Below are 22,050 nucleotides of genomic sequence, written 5' to 3' on the forward strand. Positions count from 1 at the left end.
TTTGCTTTCTCTATGAAAACTCTCGTTTTTCCCAACCTCTTTAATTTCAAACAATCACTTTTAATATGAGAAATGAATTTGAGGATGTTTTTCAATCAAACATTAATAGGCTGTGCTACAGACCAGCCATAATGACAGTGAGGTTGATTCGCATCACTAACGGTCTCTCGGTAGCGTCCCATCAGACAGATCAACGCTGAATCAATGATAAGAAATCCAGAAGTTAATTGGAAAACTGCAATTACATTTGTTTGATCAGAAGTGGAAGAGGTTTTTACAAACAATCGACCAAATATAACTACTAGAGACCAAATTAGGAGTGAGATTAGACAAATGATTAAACCAAATATGAGGATCCTCATGAAGCGAATCAATCCAGGCCACTTTTCAATCAACGTCAGAAATAAAATAACATCTAGAACAATGAAAAAGGCACATTGATAAGTAACTTTGGAAACTGTTGACATCATAGTAACAGTCAAAACAGTCACAGTAATACAAAGTTTCATAGTCATTGCGGTAACAATTGCCACAGCTCTGCAATTATCTTGACCAGAATCTCCTCCTCTTTCTGATAAATCCATGATTAAGGTGGAAGACTAATTAATGCTAGTTGTAAGGGAAGCAAAAGAAGAGTTGAAAGTCACTTTAAATTCATTCCACTTTCATCAACTTCTATCCAAACACAAATTATTGGAGTTGAAGCTCATAATTAAAAATCCAAGAAAGTAAAAGGTAAAATAATCAACATTTCTGGCCATTCTTTGAATGGTTCACAAAACATTATCACCAAAGGACCAAGAAAACATTTTTGGGGACAAGAAAGGGCAAAAGGCAGAGCATCCTTTTCATCGTTCAACTCATCCTTGATGCTTTTGTGGTCCTCCTTTTTCCCATCATTTCATCTCTTTACTTGAGATTTGAGAACAAAAACTCCCACAAAGTTCCAAGTAAACATTGGATCGATAAAGGATGCTCCAAAGCGTAAGTCAGAACTAGCTAGTTCCTTCTCTCATGTATCAGTCATGAGTCTTCCATGTTCAAAGAAACAGAATGATCTTCCCATTTCCATTCTCATCTTCACTTGATATTTACTTGTTTGTCTCTTTCCTCTTCTTTTGTCATTCTCATTGTTGGTCCATCCATATTCATCATCAATTTAATTAAACCGACTCTTTGTAACACTTTCATCCAATACTTGTTATTCATTTTATCCTGTCCAGTCCATCATAATACAAATAGCATCTTTAAATTTCTTGAAGCAAAATCAACTTCAGTTGAAATATTAATTTCAAAAAATGAGTAAATTCTTTTAATTTACAGTTGAATTCAATGACTCTGTGATGTTAACTGTGATCCTTCCAACCTGAAAGGACTGAATGTAACTCAATTGAAGGATGTACAAGACTTTTGCTGAAGCATTAGTCGATCTCAGTTTCGATTGGATCCATCTCGTCCATTTCACCCAAAATGTCTTAAATTGTTGGTGCCAACTAGTCGTTATATGATGCAATGTGAACCCAATCCTTTACAACCAAATTAATCTTGTTCATTATTTTACCAGATATTTTGAACTTCTACTCAATTGTAAATGCTATGCATCTTTAAATTTTGTGAATCTAATACTAATCATTGAACAAAAATAGTCCAACTACTGTAATAATTATGGGCATCAAAGTTTGTCTTAAAGTTAATTTAATGTTTGCCTTAATTATTTCACTCTTTTCCAAGATTGCTCTGCTCAGTGTGATCAATGGAAACATCAATGATTTTATTTTGGTTAAAATTATTATTCATTGTGCCCTGGTCTACAGTATTGGTCAAGAGAATCTGTTATTGACAGTTTTCCTCTTCGTTCTGGACATAACACTCTATGCTTTATACGTTGTCTTTGAATTCATTTTTGTCATTGCCATGCTTTTGTCATCAGCTCTGTTTGGTCCAGATTCACAACAAGCCATTATTGGTATAATTGTTTGCCTCACAATTGCCTCAATTGACCTCATGATTCTGGTTATGGTGGGCATTTCAACTGAACAAATGAAACATCGAACAAACGATTCGTCTGAATCTTCATTAACAACTCAACAACCTGATTATGTTTAGCTTTCATCTGTCTTCCTGTCTATCTTCCATCTGATTTTTATAATTGCAGAATAAATTCATTTGTTTTAACTATTGTCTGGACAGTCTTAATGAAAATTATTTACGGAAAACTTTAGTCTGATTATAATGGAAGATATCAGTTTCAGTCATAACATGAGCTGTCAATTTATTGTCCACCTGTTAGACCAAGTAATGAGTTGATCTCATAAACTTGATGATAAGTTACATTATCAGTTTATCAGATTGTCATCTTTGATGATCGAACGGATAAATTGCATGTTCTTGGATAATTTGTCATTTCCATCCGAAGTGAAAGTTCCCAAGACTAAATCAAGGATCACGATATTTAATAAAATATGAAAAGGTTAATTGAGACTGAAGGTGAAAATTGCTGATTTTTGTTATTCACCAGTGATCAAAATTACATTGTTTAGTTAAATAACCTTGATAGGTTAAAAGAAGTGGGAAATTCAGATCTTGAAACAGTAACTGTAAAAGTTGTGTAAAGCTTACTGTAATAACTTACAGTCAAAACTTGCTATTCATTTTCAGTCATTGAGCTAACTTATCTATATGGGAAATCAGACTCAAAACGGTTTCATAATTGAAAAAATGAGTAAAAACGATAAAATTACATGGGTGCTATACTTTTGAAACGGAGTGTAGCATCTCTGCTGTATCACCCAATTTGGGTTTACAAACAGCAGAGGTCTCTTCAAGAGAATGAGCTTTTACTTTGTTAGCTGTTGCTTTTTTTCTTGAGAGCCGTGATCTTATCAACAGAGCCAGCTGATAATCAATTAGTTTTCTATACTCACACTAACAGTTAATAATTCAATATCATACAATTAAATTTTTCAATATGTTTAAAAGAATTTTGTCAACATCCTATACCTTAAGGAACCAATCTTGCCTTTATTTTGGTAGATCAATTTCTACAAGTAAACAACTGGACGCCATGAAGGTTGAAAATATGTTGATTATTGGAAGTGGCCTAATGGGATCAGGAATTGCTCAAGCCTCAGCTCAAAGTGGACCTCATTTCAATTCAATCGTTATTCAGGATGTTAACCAAGGTGCTCTTGATAAAGCTGCTGCTAGGATCAAATCTAATTTGGAAAAGATGAAGTCTAAAAATTCATCCATAAATGTCGATGAAATTATGGGACGGATAACATTTTCAACAAATATCCAGCCAAAGTCAACTGATAATCTTTTGGTTATTGAAGCTATCACGGAAGTATTGGATGTCAAGCAAAATTTGTTCAAAAATCTAAGTGAACAATTCAAGGATTGTCCAAATGTCATTTTAGCTACAAACACTTCATCATTGCCTTGCAAGGATATTGGTATCCATGTTACTAACCATTCACGTTATGCTGGTCTCCATTTCTTCAATCCAGTTCCTTTGATGAAGCTTGTTGAAGTAGTCAAGCTAGATAACACGTCCGATGATACTTATGATTCTCTTGTTGATTATGTTAAATCAATTGGTAAAGTATCTGTGAAATGTAAAGATACACCAGGATTCATTGTAAATCGTCTACTTTTGCCATATATGTCTGAAGCTATTCAAATGCTTGAGAGAGGAGATGCTACAGTTCGTGATATTGATACTGCCATGAAATTGGGTGCTGGTTACCCTATGGGACCCTTTGAATTAATGGATTATGTTGGATTGGATACTGTGCAATTAATTAATGAAGCTTGGATGAAACGAGATCCTGACCTCATCAAGCCATCGAAAATTCTTAAAGAAATGGTCGATTCTGGTCGCTTCGGAAAAAAATCTGGAAAAGGTTTCTACGAATACAAATGAATTATCTGTTGGCATTTACAATTCTTTACTACTTTTTTCAAGTGGCCAAAATTAGGCGAATATCTTTCCTCTAAAAAATTTTTTACAAGATATATTATATAATTTTCTTGGTTTTTATTTTAATTGATATGGCTAAATAAAAGTTATTTTAAATAAAAATTGAGTAGTCAAATTAATGGCAATAGCATGAGAAATGTAACCAAATAATTATTTCAATCAATAATAGTTTTTGTTATAGATTAGACACATAGGGCACATGCATAAGATTCGTGTTTTGTGAAAATTATAAATAAATTTATTGATATTTAACTCTAACCACTTTAGTGAAATACCAGACTTTCAAAAAAGAAATAAATTCTCAATGGAACTTATATGAAAGCGGTTTGTCAATGAAGGAAAACAATTTTAACCAAAATATATGAATGAGGGTGAAATGGATTAAATTTAACAATAAATTGTTCCAGATCAACAATGATACCAAATTCTAGGTTCAAGAAAGATAGAAAGATTAAAGCGTAGTTCACGATATTTTCCAGCTTTTTTCAACTTCCTAAAGTTTTGAAACTGGTGAAAACAGTCAACAGCCAAGTTTGACTCGCATGTTTTCCCCTAATTTATCCATGAAAGCGAAAGTGTTGAGATAATCAGATGGAGTGACATTGGCCATTCCCTTGATACTTATGGCCAAATCTTTGGTCATAAAGCCAGATTCAATTGTCTCAATGCACACTTTTTCCAAAGTATCAGCAAAATTTGATAATCGTTCATTGTTGTCTAGTTTAGCTCTGTGAGCAAAACCTCGAGTCCATGCAAATATAGAAGCAATTGGATTGGTTGAGGTTTCCTTTCCTTGTTGATGTTGTCGATAATGACGAGTTACTGTTCCATGAGCAGCTTCAGCTTCAATAGTTTTACCATCAGGACAGATAAGAACAGATGTCATCATTCCAAGACTTCCATAACCTTGAGCGATTGAATCAGATTGAACATCTCCATCATAATTCTTGCAAGCCCAAACAAACCCACCATCGGATTTAAGAGCTTGAGCAACCATATCATCAATCAATCTGTGTTCATACCAAATTCCTGATTATAGAAATGAAAAGAAGGATAAAGAACAAATGTTAAGATAAATGAAAAAGTTTCCCGACTATAAAATGCATATATTTCCTTTTAAGAACTGGGCGTACCAAAGTTGGCTACGTCAACAGTTTTTGACGAGAAAAACAGTTATTTATGAATGGTTTAATAAACTAAGCTCACTGATTACGTAGTTACCACGAGTAGCTTATTGAAACAAACCATAAATTTAATTGTAATGGCTATCCAATAATATAGTTCACCAAGATATAAAATTAGCATTATGCTAAATTGGTGCAGATAAAACTATCGAGGTGTAATTCTGGTTTGAAATAAAGACAAATAGCCATAAAAATCATTAATCGGGAGATTACCTTTTCCTTCGTATTGGCTTCTGTATTCTTTCTCGTAAATTTCTTGGAAAATATCCTTAAATCTACCATCATATCGTTTGAGGATAGTGTTTTTAGTACTCAAGTAAAGAGGTTTTTCACGAGCAAGAGCGTATTGGAAAGAACTTCGGGCGAAATCAGCAATACTCTTGTCGGTATTGTACATTGATAGAGAAACTCCGCCGCCATCTTTGAATTCGAAGACAGTTCTTTCAATGGTTTCACCCCCATCAGTAGGTGTAAATTTAATTTCTAATTTTCCAGAACCAGGTACGACAAAGTCAGTAGCTTTATATTGATCACCATAAGCGTGACGACCGATAATAATGGGTTTTGTCCATCCAGGAACAAGTCGAGGGATATTTTTACAAATGATCGGCTCACGGAAAACTGTTCCACCAAGAATATTACGAATAGTTCCATTTGGTGATAACCACATCTTTTTCAATTTGAATTCTTCCACTCGAGCTTCATCAGGTGTAATTGTGGCACATTTAACTCCAACATTATACTTCAAAATAGCATGGGCACAATCAATGGTGACTTGGTCATCTGTACGATCTCTTTCTTCGATTCCCAAATCATAAACATGGAGTTCAGGCTCTACAAATGGGAAAATCAGCTTATCCTTGATCAATTCCCAAATAATTCGAGTCATCTCATCTCCTTTCATCTCAACGATGGGTCCGCACTTGATCTTTTCGAATGACATCTTTCTTAGCGCTGATTGATTAGGAATGGAAATAGGTTGAGAATTGGATAAAATAAAAAAAGAACAGTAAGCAAATGTATCAAAATGCAAAAATGTAACAAAGTATATCGATTATGGTTTGCAAAGATAGATATTGTTGTTAACTAGCTGACATGAACAAGAGAACTAACAAAGAATATCATAAAGAGTGACCCTAAATGGGGATTAGGATAGCCAGTTACTGATGATATGTGTTACGTAAACCGGCTATAGAGTTGTAAATCAACTGAAGGAAATAAATTGTTAAACTAGTAAAACCAGTACACATAAAATTTCCCAGAAAGCAAATGAATACATTGAATAGGATATAAAAACCAATTCAGTGGTTGTCTGATTCAGCTGAAATGGAGCAGCTGATCGAGCGAGCATGTAAGTTTTAATTCAATTTGGTCCAGGAAATTGATAACTAACACTGCCATAGGTTTTCTGCATTTAAAAATAACGATATTGATGGAACTCACAATTGAAACAGATCGATGAATTGCGGAAATTTGATCTAAATAAAATAGACGATTGCCTAACCACGCAGGATATCATGATTATTTTCCAGGTAACTGAGTATCACACTTTAAATCAATAAAATCCAAAGGATTAGTTGCTAAAGTACACCTAGTGATTGTTGATCAGTATTGGGTGCACAAGAGAGTCTCAATTATAAAGGTTTCACTTGCACGGGTTGGAATGTTTAATACAGTATTTCAAGAGATCATTTGTTGAGATTAACAAAACATTGGAATAAAATGGAAGAATAAAGAACAGTTTCACCACGTAATGATAGATTATAGAAGGGGTTAGAATATGAATGTGCCTGTAAAATGGGCCAGAAATCCTCGGAATAAGGGTCACAAAAAAGTAAACAAAACAAGACTTGGCCAGACAAGGCACGTTGAAAAGGAGAAGAAATAAGGGGAACTCAAGCTCCCAACTGCTTAGTCATAGCAAAGAACAGATTATGCTTAACTGATGTCGAAACCTAATGACAAGATGATAATTTTGAAGAGCAAATAAATGGTAACAATGTTCATTGATTATCAGGATTATCCCTGAAACTTCATAAGTAAAATCAGATAAAATAGTCGAACAAAAATTAAATTAACACCTCACACATTAAGAAATACAATGTAGTGTAATGTAAGCATAGAGGCTTTAAAACAGTTAATTCGAATTGGAACCAAAGGATGGTTAATGTGATACAGTTGAAGCAAAATAAAACAAATAAAAATTGACCAATGAGCAAATGACAATTGAAATTAAAATTTTGGATAAATTTTCAAAAACATTGAAATATTGAAGGAAATTAAACTTACATTTAATTTAAAAGCAAATGACAAATAATTAATGGTAAATTTGGTGACCAATAGTAAAAACACAATGAATAAATTTATATTTCTTTAATTGAAATGATTTAGAGACTATTTAGAAAGTAAATCACAAAATTATTTTCATTTAACTGTAAATTTAACCAGAGATGAAACCGGCTAAGCTGGTAAATGTTGGTAAAAGCAGAATCTGATGATTGGTGGCTAAAGGAGAAGGGAAGAGAGAGAGAAAAAGAGAGATAGATTGAGATGGAGAGACAGAGAGAGACAGACAGAGATGGAGAAAGGAAAAAGTTGCACTTTTATTTAAACATTTTATTCTGCATCATCAACTGTTAACAGTTGATCACAATTATCAACCATCTAGCAGCTTAATCAAGTTAATTCCTAACATGGTGTCTCATCATCTACTTAACAGTAACCTCTTCTTCACCTTGCTTCTTAGTCAGTTGGTTGCAACTTCAACCTCTTTGTCATCACCAGAGATTAATAATGATTCAAGTTCAAGTTACCTAAAAAAGACATTGCAAACATTCAAAACGATCTATTATCCACACAACCAGTTAATTGTTGATTACTTGGAAACTATTGTCAGCGATGTTGAGCTCAATTTGACTCAACCATGTGTCCAGAGTTTGGATAAATTAAAAGAAGGACTCAAAGCCAATGCAATATGGGCAATGAAATGTAAGTATGACAATCGAATCAAAATTTATTTTCTCAGCTTTTTTAGTTCTATTCCATTCTGATCCATTTTTTTAAACCTTTCACAGTTTTAGACGCCTCTGGTCATGGAAACGGAGGTTTTTTCAATTATTATATCGTCGATCTAGGAAATTACGATGAGTGCCTTTCTTTGTCTATTAACGAACAAACCCAGTCAGGACCAGTGACATTTGATGGTCAATACTGTCTTGCTAAGCTACATACTCCGCCAATCATGGATAGTGATATAACTCAAAGCAATTTTAATGGAACTCTAATTGAATTTTTGAAAAATTCGGAAGAACAATTGAAATTAAGTTTGCCGCAAATCGGAGTTTGTCTTCCATCAACATGTGAACCCAGTCAAATAGCTTCAGCCATTAACAAGCGTAAGTTGATTTCTTGCCTTCTACCCCATCCAGTAATTCAATCCTTATTTCTGACCTTTCTTTTGTTTGGGATTTTCTCATCAATATAGCTTTCAATTGAACAAATAAATCAGATTGTTTTCTTAATTCAACCTGCATGCTTAATTAGCTCGATTGTTTCTTTGACAGCTCAATTTTTTCATAGATTTTGATCTCTAGATTGATTTTAATATTTAAATAATGCAAATCTTAAACCATGAATTTTAATGACTGAATTCATCAAGTGTATCACAGATCTAGACAGTTTATCTCTTCAAAATTTCCATATTAAATTATTTTTCTTAGATACTAGACTGTTTCACACAATCTTTCAAATCCGATAACCACAGCAAATCAGCTCTTTCCTATCATATTTATTTATGAATATTATAAATCATGCACTTATTCAAGACAATCTGATGAGATTTGAAAAGACTTATTTATGTCTTAACACATCTCAATGTCTTATTCTAGTTGCCTTCAAAGCAAGAATGCATTCCTTAATGGAAAAGCTGAATAATTATTCATTTTCTCTGATTTTTTCAGCAGTTAACTGTTTAATCCTTGATGGTCACTCAATCTCCCTTGCAACCAGTTGTCGAAAAACTCTAATTTTTAATTTTTCCCATTTTCATTTCAGATGCTCATCGAAATGGCCTCACAGTTGAATTAGGACCATTTTGTGATACCAAAGATGTTTACCAAAAACCTTATTCAACAATTGAAAAGATTGCCTTGTAAGATGAAATCAACTTAACTATACAATTTTATTTTCTCATTATTTATCCCTAAATAATTTGATTTCATGTAAACAGAAGATGTTGATCATCTTGAAGTTGTCAATGTATTAGGCCAGTACAGTTGTGATTCAATACCAATTTGGTTTGCCTTGAAATATAAATTTTCATGAAAAGCATTGATAAATCTTTCTTCTTTCTTCCTAATAATAATCTAACAATCAATTTTTCTGTTTATTCACTACTCTATTACAGTGCGATCATTGGAATCTTTATTGGATTAACAATCCTTGGAACGATCGTCGATCAAGGATGGTTATCTCATTTTTCCGCATTGCGAAACATAGAGCGTCTGGTCAAGCAAACCAACAACTCAGACAAATTGACACTCAACTTTATCAACGGAGGCAAAGTCTATTATCTCATACTTTCAATTGCTGGTCATATTTGGTATATTATGGGCACTTTAATACCTCCAATGTATAGTAAGCATCATTAATCAGGCTTAAGAAGTCCAAATTGAAACTGAGGCTGGACAAAAAACTGGACATTCATTAATTTTTCTTTTGTAAACTTCACAGTGGGAATCTATTCTTACAACCTATCACACTCTGCAATACTTCGTGAGTTGTCATCAAATTGTCTTCTCTTCATTGAGATTATAATTTTTGTTGGGTAAGTCAAGTTTTTAGGTAACAATAAAGGTCAATATCCAATCGAAACAGCAGTTTCCCTCTCCATGCTACTCTCAAACCGCAAGGTTATCATCCAATAACGCCTTTATTCTTTTTAAAAATTGTGATTCACTTGTTTTTTCATAACATTTTTCTATGTTCTTTCCTCAACAGTGGAGTTCTCACCATGTATACCTGTTATCAAGTTCTGGAGAAAACTCGAGGACGACTCTCTTTCATTCAGTACATTGTTGTTCGCTATTTAAGGTATGCCACTTTTAACACCAAACCAATGAAAGTCAATGATCACAACTCACTGTTTCATAACCTGTAAAGAGGTTTACTCAAAAAACATCAAGTGTCATTGAAAATTATGTTGTCCATTTCATCTGAGAAAATTTGAAGTGTACTAATATCAACAAGTGTTGAGATGTGAAACATTGTGAATAATGTCCACAACTCAATAAGAAGGGTTAAAGTACTGTTGATGAATTTGACATTTTAAATCAAATAATCGCATGCATCGCAATCCTGGAAGTCAATGTATCAATAGCAATTCGTGTTTCAACGAGACAATCAGACTTTATTGATCCAATGTTTTTACAATTTCTTATCTCTTTATTTAACTTTAATAGCCTGCATTTTTTATCATCAAATAGCAATTTGGAACTCAATGACAATATACTCACTTGAACAGGATCGATAATTTAGTAGATTATTTCCTTTTTCCAGTTATTTAATTCAGAATCAAGTATTCTTGATTGTTGAGGAGGCCAAGAAAACTCAGGCTAATTAATGTTAACCCATAATTTATCCTTATTTTTAATTTCATTTTCATATGCAAAGCTCATTGTTTTCATTTGCATTTTCAAATTCATTTTTTATCCTTGGCTAGAGACCAAAGCGATTAATTAACTTTAAATATTGATCTAAGGGAATAAATTTCCATGAATATTATCCAGCACCAATGATAATTCAATTTGACTATCTTGATATCTACCCATTATTTACATTACTCAAATACTAACAAGGTTGATATCAATAGATTCATAACTTGCTTATTAATTTAACCAAAGCTTTATAAAACTCAAAATCTTTCTGACCTCAGTTTACCTGATTTTTCGGTGAAGCGGTAGTTATCTGTTAAATGCTATAATTGACGTCAATCTACTTCTGAAATTTCATTGCCAAGATAAATCCATCACGAAATTTTCTCCATTTACTGTCTTTCAACGTCTTTACAATGTCTAAAATAATTATAATAATAACAGTAACTATTGGTTATAAAAACCTTGAACTAACAGTATAATAACTATAATAATTTAATAATCTCAATATGAATCCCGCAAAATTTTCAAGGTGTTATTCAATCAGTTTATTGGGGACCTTAGATCAATTATTAATTGACTCATCATTGATTTTTATTTTAATCATTTGATTCTAATTATTTTCTTATTACCTTATTCACAGGACGACCCCAACAGTTATTGCCTCAATTTTATTGATATTTATATGGCCAAGACTTGGTTCTGGACCACTTTTTCGTGAATTGGCCACCAAACAGACTGATAATTGTATTAAACATTGGTGGCGCAATTTGCTGTATATAAATAACTATCAACACATTTTTGATATGGTTAGAATTTGAATAGATTTGATTGCGATTTCGGCGGTTTTACTAATTTTCCTCGTTATTTTTTCAGTGTTCACCTGCAACTTGGTATTTAAGTTCAGATTTTCAATTGTACGCTATTAGCTACTTACCAATAGTTTTACTTCATCGTCGTCCTAAACTCGGACTTTTAACGTGTTTCATGTACATTTTGGGTTCTGGTTTGTACATGATGTACGATGCAACTCAGAGAAATCTCAGACCTTTGATTGATATGAGAGAAGTAACCATGTAAGATTATTACATAAACTCGATTAGCTAAAAATTCTTTAGCTGGTCTAATTCAATTTCTCAAAATTAATTGTTCATTTTTTTCGTTTCAGAACTACAATCAATGGAATTTCTGATCTTTATTTCCCATTCCATCTGCATGTTCAAAGCTATATCATGGGAGTTTTAGCTGGTTATGCAGTTGCCATTAAAAAAGAGCCTTTCTCAAAAGTATCTTGAAAATTATTAAACATAAATTATCCAAAGAATAATCATTTCCCTATCTGATTGTTCAAACTGTTTTTTGATAATCAATATTTACAATTTAATCTATTATTTTTCACTCATTTTGTAGGAAATTTTCACAATTGGATGGATTGTGAGCGTTACTATGGGCCTATCTACTCTTTACTTTGCTTATGTCATCAAATTTGATCCTAATGTTTCAAGACTTGGTGAACTTTTGTTTATTGGTTTCCATAGGATCCTGGTTGTAGTTGGTTTTGCATGGGCTACTTATGCCTTTTCATTTGATTCTGGAGGTTTGCAAGCTTTTGATGATTATCTCCACAAACAGAGTAGAAGTCACAAATTCAAATCGTGATAAAATACGACAGCAGACTTATCCAACGCGATTGTCACATGTTTGATATGTCTACATGTCTAGCAATCTGGTTGTTTTTTGCTAATTAGTTTAGGATCATTACAATCGTTTGCTCTGAAAAATGATATTAATTGTCAGAACAATCGAGAATTAAGCTTTTACCAGTTGTCATTTACATTATCACTGTTGTCTCATCTAACCTTGATTTTTGTTTTTCATCTTTTTTCAGTTTGGCTCAGGAAATTTTTCGATTGGAAATTTTTCACTCCAATATCAAACATGTCACTATCGATTGTCTTGATTCAATTTGTGTACATGTTTTATGATCTTGGTACAAAACGCCAACCTTTGGTTTTTACCACTTATAACCAGGTAATAAACCAAAACATATCTTTTAACTGTAGGCACAATTATGTGCGCATAATGATATAATTTGATCACCTTTATACACACATTTGATAGATAAATTAAGATAGGTAATCAATCAATTAATTGAACAACTAATTACACCATTCATCGCTCTTTTTCTCCACCTCAGTTAATTTATGGAATCATATCTCTAGTGATGTGTGCTATCCTTGGCGGAATATTACATCTAACGGTTGAAGCTCCAACATCCAATTTACTTGCGTCTTCGATGAGGCAAAGAAAGGTTCAATCAAAGAAATCTGAAATGAAATCTCAAATGGAATCAAAGATTAAATCAGAAGTAAAAAACGCTAATCTGAATAATAATAACATTGATGGATTAAAGTCTAAAAATGAAGAATCTAATCATGTAAAACAAGATTGATTCTAATGAAAATTTTTCCAATTTTTCAATTTTTTATCTTCGAATTAAGATCGTATTTTTCACTCATGACATTTCCAATGTTTTTCTAAGAAAAAGAGAATTTACTTTTAAAAAATGTATTTATTTATAAATTTTTTAAACCTTTTTTCTATGTAAATTTAGTCTATGAATTCATTGAAATAGCAATAAGCTACAAACAAAACACAACTTCATTTAACTAATCAACAACATAGGTAGAAAAAGATTTAAAACAATTGGGAATAGATTTAGGCACAAGTTATACAGTATCTTGAATAAAAAAACTGTTAATTGAAATGTTGGTTTGAGAAAAATTATGGCGATAAATTAATTAAATTTGTAAAAATAGGATTTCATACAATCATCATACAGTCCATTGGTATTACTATTTACAAATTCTGGAAAATAGAATCATGATTCTCAGTTATTAGTTGATTATAATTTCTTACTGGAACGAATTGTCATAGCAATGCCAGCAGCAATCGCCTAGAAAAAAAATAAGAACAAAACAGTAAATTAGATATTTAATTACTTAAGGAATTAAATCAATTTGAAAACATATTGTTTGAAACAATTTTACGATTGAAATCAATAGATTGGATTGGAAAGTTTTACTTTCAAATTTTTCATTGTTCCTTGATTGTCAACAAAGTTGAGTACAATGGTTCTTGCACATATTTTTTCAGTTATCTGAGAATGAGTTATCATTTTTACCTGGAAAACCTGGATAATCTATTGATTTCTATTATGACTATTGTTGTTTCAAGACAAGTGCATAATAGCGTTTTAATTAAATTGCTAAACTCACCATAACAACTGAAAATAAAGCCATAAATGAAGATACCATAGAAAAGGTAACAACATCAGTTAATGAACCACCAAGAATAGGACCCGTTGCTTCCCTAAAATTGAAATATGTTAATTATTACCAATTTTCATCAGGAAATTAAAATGTTATCCTACAACTTTACATACCCCAAGGCAAACATGGTACTCCAAAGACCAGAAACGGTTCCATAAGTAGCTAAATTATCTTCCATTCCACGAGAAATAGCAATGGATAGGATATTTTCAAAAGTTGGTAAAAAAGCAAGAGCGTAACCTAATGCGACTACGACCAGCGAAGTTAATGATAAACCTAGAGATGGACTTAAATTAAGGATATCGGATGGACCCAGGAGAATCAAGCCAGCAGCATTTATTGTCAAACCTAAGAACATGAAAAGAAATTCATTCTCTACTCGTTCAACCAGTTTGCTGAAGAAGGGCAGAAAAATGCAAACAGTTCCTGACATGATGAAAAAGGCAAGGGAAGCGTAGTTAACATCTAAACCAATTGAGCGGTAAAATGGCTCCAAAGTTGGATCCAGGAAGCTTAAACTTTGAGCTAAGACCAATACAATCAAGCAAATCATTGCTACTTTGGGTATCTTTAATAGCTGCCAATAGCTTGCACTTGATGTCATATTTCGTCGGGCTTCTGTAAAATATCAAGAGAGAAAAGAAAATTTAATTATTTCATTTTAGGATCAGATAAATCAGTTTGAATATAGCTTGATTCATGCTAAATTTGAAAAAGAAAGTTTATCGATAATATGATTAAATTTTACCTAGAATTTTAACGATATTACGGTGCATTAGTCAGTCAATCAATATTATCAAATGTACTAGTTAAATGATTCAAAATTTTCCTTTACTGATAATGTATCTATTAGTAACTCAAACCAATCAATTAAGGCAACAAACATATGGAGTATCTCCACTTTCATCTGTTTTCACAAAAATTTAGGCAAACCATAATTTGCCCAAACAAACACCAATAAGTGTCAGAAAACACGAGAAATCTTATGTTAAATAGGTTGATTATTCTCTAATCAGATACATCTGATAAATTGAAAAGCATGCTGTAAAATCTCACATACATTCAGTAGAAAAAATTGTACAAATTTGATAGCGCAATCAAAAATTGTACCTGATCATTGTTTTAGCAGTCAGGGAGATGTCTACTCAAAATTAAAAAGCAATCAATTTACTGATAAAGCAATCAATGTGATTGATTTCAGACGAATCCTAGAGAGAAAATTTTGGTCTAATTGAGAACTAGATTAGAAATAAACAGATAAATGCAGTTACATGACAAAAACATAATTTGATAACATTCTAATGCGATGTAAACAAATGAAAACAGATCATTGAAATAATTTTGAAAAATACAGAGGCTTTTACAAGGTTTCCTGATTTAATCTTATGGTGATTCAGATGATTTATGATAAAAACGAACGAAATCTAAATTCAACGAAAAAATCTAATCTCGGGTTTAAATTTAGAGATTAGAGATTCAACGCTAGCTGCTGTGTTTAGCTATTCGCATTGATAAGCTTCAAAAACTCATTCTTAAAGTGATCTAGTTTATCCTAGAAATGGACACAGACATACATATGACCAGATCGAGAACAACTTTCATTAGTGGAAAAATTTCTAACCAAGATAATAATATAACTTACTACTAATTCTTGGTAACTTTGAAACACATAAAGGTATCGTAATGAATGCAAAAGTTCCAAGAACGTAGAAGGGTAAACCATAGCCTCCCCAACTGTACAGTAAGCCACCGATTGCAGGACCTAATGTGGTTCCAAGAGTGGTAAATGTTTCTGTCATGGAAAACGCATAGCTGACATGATCAGGAAATATCTCAAATACATAAACCAAGCTGGCAGTGTTAAAAGAAGCTGCACCAACCGCTTCAACGATCCGGACTATGAAACACAACGCAATGAAAGTTGTATCATTTGAAATGTAATCTAGGAGACCAAAGATAATATTGGCTATTCCGGCGACAGTAATACCCGTTAATAACATAAATTTGGGCCCAATATGGGCTGAAAGTGGGCCAAAAAAGACTGAAGATATCACCACTGTTAATGAATAGATTGAGAAAACGAGACCAGCAACATAAGTTGTTTGACCACGGAGATACAGCTCGTATGGGAAGAAGGGTGCGATGATGGACATAGAGGCAAAAGCCGAGAAATCGACTAAACACAAACAAAGTAGGATCCATTTTTGAGAATGATTTAAAGGTAAAGTCACATTATCACAGGAATCAGAACTTTCACTGAGATGACCTTTTCGACCTATGGTTGGTACAATTAGCTCTGAAGAAATTTTATTATCACTAGGGAGTCCTTTTTCAACCGATCTACTCAAGTTAACACTGTTGCTATTAAAAGTTGAGTTGTTGTTAGGTTGATTATTGCTTATTGGTCGTAATAAAGGTTGTCTCTCCAGATAGTTAATGTTTCTCTGAAGTCTATTCACTTCAGAACTTGTGCGACGAGCTGGTTTCATCCTTTTGTTTTCTTTGGTTTCAACAGATGATCAAAATGGTGTTGATATGATGTAAAAAAATGTTGACAGTGACGATAATGATGACGATGAAGCGTGTTCTGGTCTATATTCCAAATTATTTTCTTTCCTTTTTTCTTTTATTGCACTACCACCAGTTACAGAGTGATTGAAAAGGTGTAAAAACTATCACAAGATTAAAACGTATTGTTCAGAAAAGTTGGAAATCATTAAAGAGTAGCTGCTATCATTACTTTTGTTTAAAACACCAACCTAACCCAAAGAGAAGCTCTAAAAGTGGCATTAAATGTTGGCTCCATCTGTGAGAATTGAAATGCACTTTTGTAAATTTTTTTGTTAATTTTGTTAATGTAACACAAATAATATTTAGTAACAGTTTTTTTTATAAAATTTAATCTACAATTGTCAAAGTAAATATTACCAAGTCTACAAGATTCTAATCATCTGCAAGAAGTTCTTAATAAACCGAACATATTTTTGTATCTTTTAATAATGTAAATTTAATGTTGCTGATTTCAGTAATTAAGTTAAAAAGTTCAAGCGATTGTCAGATATTATTTAATATCTTTCATTTGAAGAGTTCAAGGATTCTGATGTAATATTTTGACGAATTATCGACGCAGGATCAAGAATGGAAACCGATGGTAGCACACTCCATTTTTTGGTCACTCATAAAGATCCAAGACCCGAAATATGGATAATTTGAAAGTCAGGTTGAAAAATTATGAACCGATGTTAGATACTATCGACATTTTCAATTTTTAATTTACGGCTTAATGTTGATGTAAGTTATCTAAAAATTACCGTTTTTAATCAAAATGTAATTTGTCAATTAAGGTTTTCAATCGACCACTTCATGTCCAGTAAAGTCAAATTCCTTGGTGTCCAACTCTATTGTATTTTCACCTTCATATTACCAAAATAACATGCTTTCAGTTGCTCCATTGATAAACCGGTTTTTTTGTTTACATTTTTCCTCATGGTCAACTTGATTTACCAACCCGGTCTAACCCACCTCAAGTCACTTGGCCGAGTCAGTTATTTCCATTATTAGATCGGAATTTACAACTTGGTCTCACTTATCCTCTGGAAGATAGGATTGTAAGTATCCACAATTAATGTGTTGAAGCTCCTGATATTGAGTTCATAAAGGATTTAAACATTTGTTTCTGTTCATTTTTACCATTTCCAGGATCCTGTCATTGGCAAGTTTCATTAAACAATTAATCGTTTAACCTTTATATATTAGTTAATAATAAATTATGGTAGCTTCTCCGAGAAACCAGAGACACAAATAGTTCATTGTTCATGGCGACTTTGTAACCTTTCATAACAATTTACACCAAAGTGAATAATATGTGATTTTGATGTGTGAGTTACTAAATGAAATGATTAAATAATAAATCGGAAAGCAACAGGCATGTATGTTGTCATGGTGTGATAAAGTGTTCACTGTTTTGTTGCAATGTTAATGAAATATTGAACTAATCAAAGGAATTGAATATTTATATTAATGAATAGGCTCATAGGAAGTATTAAAAAAACAAAATGTTTAATGAATAAACAATTTCTGAACTAATAATTAAGATTACAATTGTTGAATACTATTGTTATTCACGGTATGGTAAATTAAATTAAAGGTGAGATCAAAATGATTAACCATTTGGTGACTTAAGTATAATTTTAATTTAAAGGTAAGTTGTAATGTGATTAAAAAGCCTTTGGTCTATGAGGCTTGAAGGAGAAACAAATTAAGATGTCAATGATGGTTAGGACAATGATTTTGATGATAATTTTGATTGGTAATTTGAATGGCGATTCTGACGAGAGATGGAATTAAAAGGTTTGAGATTTTTGAGTATTTGGTCAAGACGAATCAATTAATTAACTTGTGATCGTCAACAACAGCAAACTAAATGAAAATTAATACAAATTGAAAATCAAAAGAAAATTAAAAGCATTTCTATTGATTTTTGTTGATGTTGGTATTTTGTTGATTGTTTTTTCCTTTAATTAATCCTGCTAATGCACAGTGTTAAAACCTAATTGGTAACAGCAAAGTCTGTCAGTATTGTAACATCACAATCAACAACAATAATAAATTAAATTCAAGTTAAAAAATAAGTTGGCAAAAACAATAAACAACAATAACAGCAACAACAGTAATAAAAATGGGTTTAGGTTTGGGTTTAGATTTGATTTTTGGTATAGATTTGGGTTTGGGTTAAGGTTTGGGATTGGGTTTACTTTTAGGTTTGGGTGTTTTCATAGATTTGGGTAAAGGTTAAGGTTTAACTGTATGGGACAACATGGAGGATCTTATTTTTAGAAGCTTGACTTAAGATGTGGACAATTTTAAAAGGTAAAGCAGCATAATCCTTATTAATCCCATCTCTCATTGTTTCAAATTGTCGGTAGTTAATTTTCCAAGTGTTGATTCCATCTTTACGGAATCTCAGATAATCCAAAATTTTTTCAACATGTTCTTTAAGTTCGCTTGAAGCTTGAACATCTTTATTTTGGAGTAACTTGGTTAACACTTTTTCAGACGAGTCAATCTTATTGTTAAGGTCTTTAATCTCGGCTAACAAGGATTCATCATTCCGGTCAATTAATCCAAGTTTGTCACAGTTGACTGTTTGAATAAATAAGAGTGACAAGATAACTGGTTAAGAGAAGAAAAAAAGAAAAGAAAAATAATCCAATTAAATTGATGATTGATTAAAATGGTGACAAAAGGTTAACACTGGCAGCAAATATAAGCATTTACACGCAATTCATCTATGGGAAAGTTAACAGTTAACCTTGGACTATCATCTTGTTCAATATTTTGCTCAAGTTTTCTCACCAATTTTCATTATCTAAATATCAGCTAATCTCATGTTAATTATACTTATCAACAATCCATGCTTGCATGATAAAATCTGGTAACATTGATATCTTTCATTAACATGATTCAATGTTGACCTTTTTCCCTATTGTTTTCACAAATAAGAAGGTCTTAAGTAACCCATTTTCACCAGGATTTTCATTTTTTCTGGTTTACCTAGTTGGCTGACAATTTAAAGCTCATTTGTTCATAAACTCACATGCATATTACGATGAAATAATCAACTGTTGAAGTAAACTTACCGGCTAATAGTTTGATGTAGTAGTTAACTGATCGAGAGGTTGAAGGTAGCGATGGTTGAGGTGTTGATGTTGTTGATTGATTTTGATGTTTTTGATGATATGAGGAATGGTTAACATGATGATGATTGCGGTGAAAATGAGAATCGATGAGGTTTGCAAACATTTTAATGTTTGTTAATGTTGAGATCATCAAGACAATTGGTGTAGCCACAAAATACAAAGGTAGAGATCGTAGGCAATTGATGATGAAGATGATGGTGATAATGATGAGAAAGGGAAGAGATTTAAGCCTTATGCCGTTAATGGCGTTGGCTGATGATGATGATGATGATTACTTGTTCGTTGCTTTCAATGTCACTTCACTCAGATTATAACTCAGCTACAAACTTGACTTTTTATATGTTTAACAGTTAGAGAGAGTGAGAGTGAGAAGATGGAAGAGAGAAAAGAGAGAGAGAAACAGAAAGGGAAGGAGAAAGAGAGAGAGAGAGATGAAGATAGATGAAGATGAGTAAGAAGATGATTTTGATTTGTTCCGAGCCGCTCTAAACCAGAGACTAAATTGTTATCACTTAATAGTTATGTAATTAATCCTCTTGATGGGGAAGCAGCTAATTAACTAATAATGATGAGATGATGAAGACAACTCTTTCAAACCATTTGTTTACCATTAAGATGATCATCCCTTAACAGCATTAGTTAATTTTCACAGTTAACTTAACAGTTTGAACTGTTGATGTAACAAATGAATTCGGATTTAACCAGATTTGGATGATAAATATGAGTTGAATTGCAATAAGACGATGATGATGATGATTATGATTGATTAAGATACAATGATACCTAACGAAGGTTAAGGTCAGTGTTGTTAAGGTGCAGTTTAATTGTAATTGCATTGACATTTGTTAATTTACTAGAATCAAGTCTCTCTCCCAGGATGATGTTAATTAATGTACAATTGCAAGTAAAATTATTTGCATTTCCAATGAAAAGATATTTACTGTTCACTTGGAGTTGATTGTTGTCAGTGAAAAAACATTTTGTAATTACAGTCATTTTGTGCTTGTAATCGTTATGTATTAATAGATGATGATTAGATGATTAAGAAATGATAAAATTCAAGTATTATAATTGTTATTATTATTATTATTGATCTTTGGGATCAAATTGCGATTAATCATTTACAATCTACTTCAACTTCATGTGGTCAATTTAACTGTGAGTTACTCGGTTGGAAGAAACAATTACAATGAAATTGTTGTCAACTAATTGTGACTCCCCAATGTTTCAATCTATTAATTGAATTTAAGATTCAATTACTTTTACATTTAAATATGAAGGTTATTCAATCAAATTAACCTCGGATTTTGCTTTCAATTCAAGTTTGTTTACCGAGGACTCGAGGTTACATTCAAATTAATGGGTCAAGTTTAAAATGAAGGTTTTGTCTTTAATCATTCTCCATGATTTATTGATTGTTACATCAATGATTATTAAAATTATGTTTTTTTTTCCACAAATTTCTCAACGAATTTTCGCCAAACCTTGAAATGGGAAACATTGCATTTTGATATACTTTTGTCATGATTGGAGAATCGAAATTTCTGTTGATTTATTCAATTTTGGTTACTCAATTGTGATAACAATTTATATCTTCATTGCTAATAGCATACTTAGATTGAAGAAAATGTTGAAAAGAATTGAACTGATTGAGTTAAGGAATCAGGGTTACAATTACTATTATTTGTCTATCATTTAACATCCCTTTCATCTGAATACAATCAGCCATTGATGATCAACTAAATTGTAGTTACCAAATTGATCACCATCGCAACAAATGAGCAAAGCTTCAAGAAAGTAAATCTTGATTCAGTTTACGTTTGCAGTGAAAAGTGCGAAAGCAATTTTTTAATACAGAAATAAAATTTTATCTGAATCAGTTTGATTCTTGAATTTTTTCAGAACTCAATCTTTCCTTTGTGTTTATTAATAGTATCAATTGATGAGCACCTGATTCAAGGTTATCAAGTTCGGTTAATTAATGAATATCAATATCGGTCAAATTTAATTGCCCTTCTAAGACTAATTTTTGACTTTTAGTCTAATTACAAACTGCAACTTTATTTGCATATCAAACCAATTATAATCTAAGGCTTTAGAAGGAAAGAATATCATATTTCTTGATAAAAACGCTCAACAACATGATAATGTTTCAAGTTTCATTCAGTTTCATCTTCCAACTGAATGGTCGCTATTAATAAG

General features: G+C 32.1%; 5 protein-coding genes and 1 long non-coding RNA gene across 7 annotated transcripts; 3 read left to right on the plus strand and 3 right to left on the minus strand.

Annotated features, from left to right (window-relative positions):
• The first annotated feature begins 2,920 nt into the window (after nt 1–2,920).
• LOC107363024 (putative 3-hydroxyacyl-CoA dehydrogenase B0272.3) lies at nt 2,921–4,084 on the plus strand. Its single transcript, XM_015930189.3, has one exon. The coding sequence runs from the start codon at nt 2,969–2,971 to the stop codon at nt 3,923–3,925; it is 957 nt and encodes a 318-aa protein (XP_015785675.1). The 5' UTR covers nt 2,921–2,968; the 3' UTR covers nt 3,926–4,084.
• A 107-nt stretch (nt 4,085–4,191) lies between these two features.
• LOC107363022 (isocitrate dehydrogenase [NADP] cytoplasmic) lies at nt 4,192–7,630 on the minus strand. Of its 2 annotated transcripts, none has more exons than XM_015930187.3 (3): nt 7,456–7,630; nt 5,380–6,120; nt 4,192–5,011 (listed from the first exon to the last, which is right to left on the minus strand). In XM_015930187.3, the coding sequence occupies exons 2-3, from the start codon at nt 6,107–6,109 to the stop codon at nt 4,503–4,505; spliced, it is 1,239 nt and encodes a 412-aa protein (XP_015785673.1). In that variant the 5' UTR covers nt 6,110–6,120; nt 7,456–7,630; the 3' UTR covers nt 4,192–4,502. The 2 variants fall into 2 exon arrangements, with proteins under 2 accessions (XP_015785673.1, XP_015785672.1); XM_015930186.3 differs by lacking the exon at nt 7,456–7,630 and adding an exon at nt 6,610–7,033.
• A 158-nt stretch (nt 7,631–7,788) lies between these two features.
• Nucleotides 7,789–13,426, plus strand: LOC107363020 (nose resistant to fluoxetine protein 6). The gene is made up of 12 exons (XM_015930184.3): nt 7,789–8,154; nt 8,241–8,561; nt 9,220–9,316; nt 9,572–9,801; nt 9,898–9,991; nt 10,165–10,257; nt 11,461–11,626; nt 11,694–11,893; nt 11,986–12,103; nt 12,228–12,414; nt 12,706–12,848; nt 13,015–13,426. Exons 1-12 carry the CDS (start codon nt 7,860–7,862, stop codon nt 13,267–13,269), a joined length of 2,199 nt encoding a protein of 732 aa, XP_015785670.1. The 5' UTR covers nt 7,789–7,859; the 3' UTR covers nt 13,270–13,426.
• On the minus strand, nt 13,370–16,892 carry LOC149093490 (MFS-type transporter SLC18B1-like). Its single transcript, XM_089269299.1, has 4 exons — nt 15,792–16,892; nt 14,263–14,767; nt 14,096–14,189; nt 13,370–13,773 (listed from the first exon to the last, which is right to left on the minus strand). Exons 1-4 carry the CDS (start codon nt 16,636–16,638, stop codon nt 13,723–13,725), a joined length of 1,497 nt encoding a protein of 498 aa, XP_089125425.1. The 5' UTR covers nt 16,639–16,892; the 3' UTR covers nt 13,370–13,722.
• A 724-nt stretch (nt 16,893–17,616) lies between these two features.
• LOC149093491 (uncharacterized) lies at nt 17,617–18,067 on the plus strand. Its single transcript, XR_016199898.1, has 2 exons — nt 17,617–17,757; nt 17,849–18,067. It is a non-coding gene; the product is annotated as an uncharacterized LOC149093491 (long non-coding RNA).
• Nucleotides 18,068–18,189: 122 nt separating this feature from the next.
• On the minus strand, nt 18,190–20,149 carry LOC107363345 (uncharacterized). Its single transcript, XM_015930558.3, has 2 exons — nt 19,789–20,149; nt 18,190–19,321 (listed from the first exon to the last, which is right to left on the minus strand). Exons 1-2 carry the CDS (start codon nt 19,976–19,978, stop codon nt 18,948–18,950), a joined length of 564 nt encoding a protein of 187 aa, XP_015786044.1. The 5' UTR covers nt 19,979–20,149; the 3' UTR covers nt 18,190–18,947.
• Nucleotides 20,150–22,050: the final 1,901 nt, after the last annotated feature.

The sequence above is a fragment of the Tetranychus urticae genome, chromosome 3 (assembly GCF_039701765.1).
Source record: "Tetranychus urticae isolate SD_2017Ah chromosome 3, NJAU_TeUrti_SD_1.0, whole genome shotgun sequence".
Classification (NCBI taxonomy): domain Eukaryota; kingdom Metazoa; phylum Arthropoda; class Arachnida; order Trombidiformes; family Tetranychidae; genus Tetranychus; species Tetranychus urticae.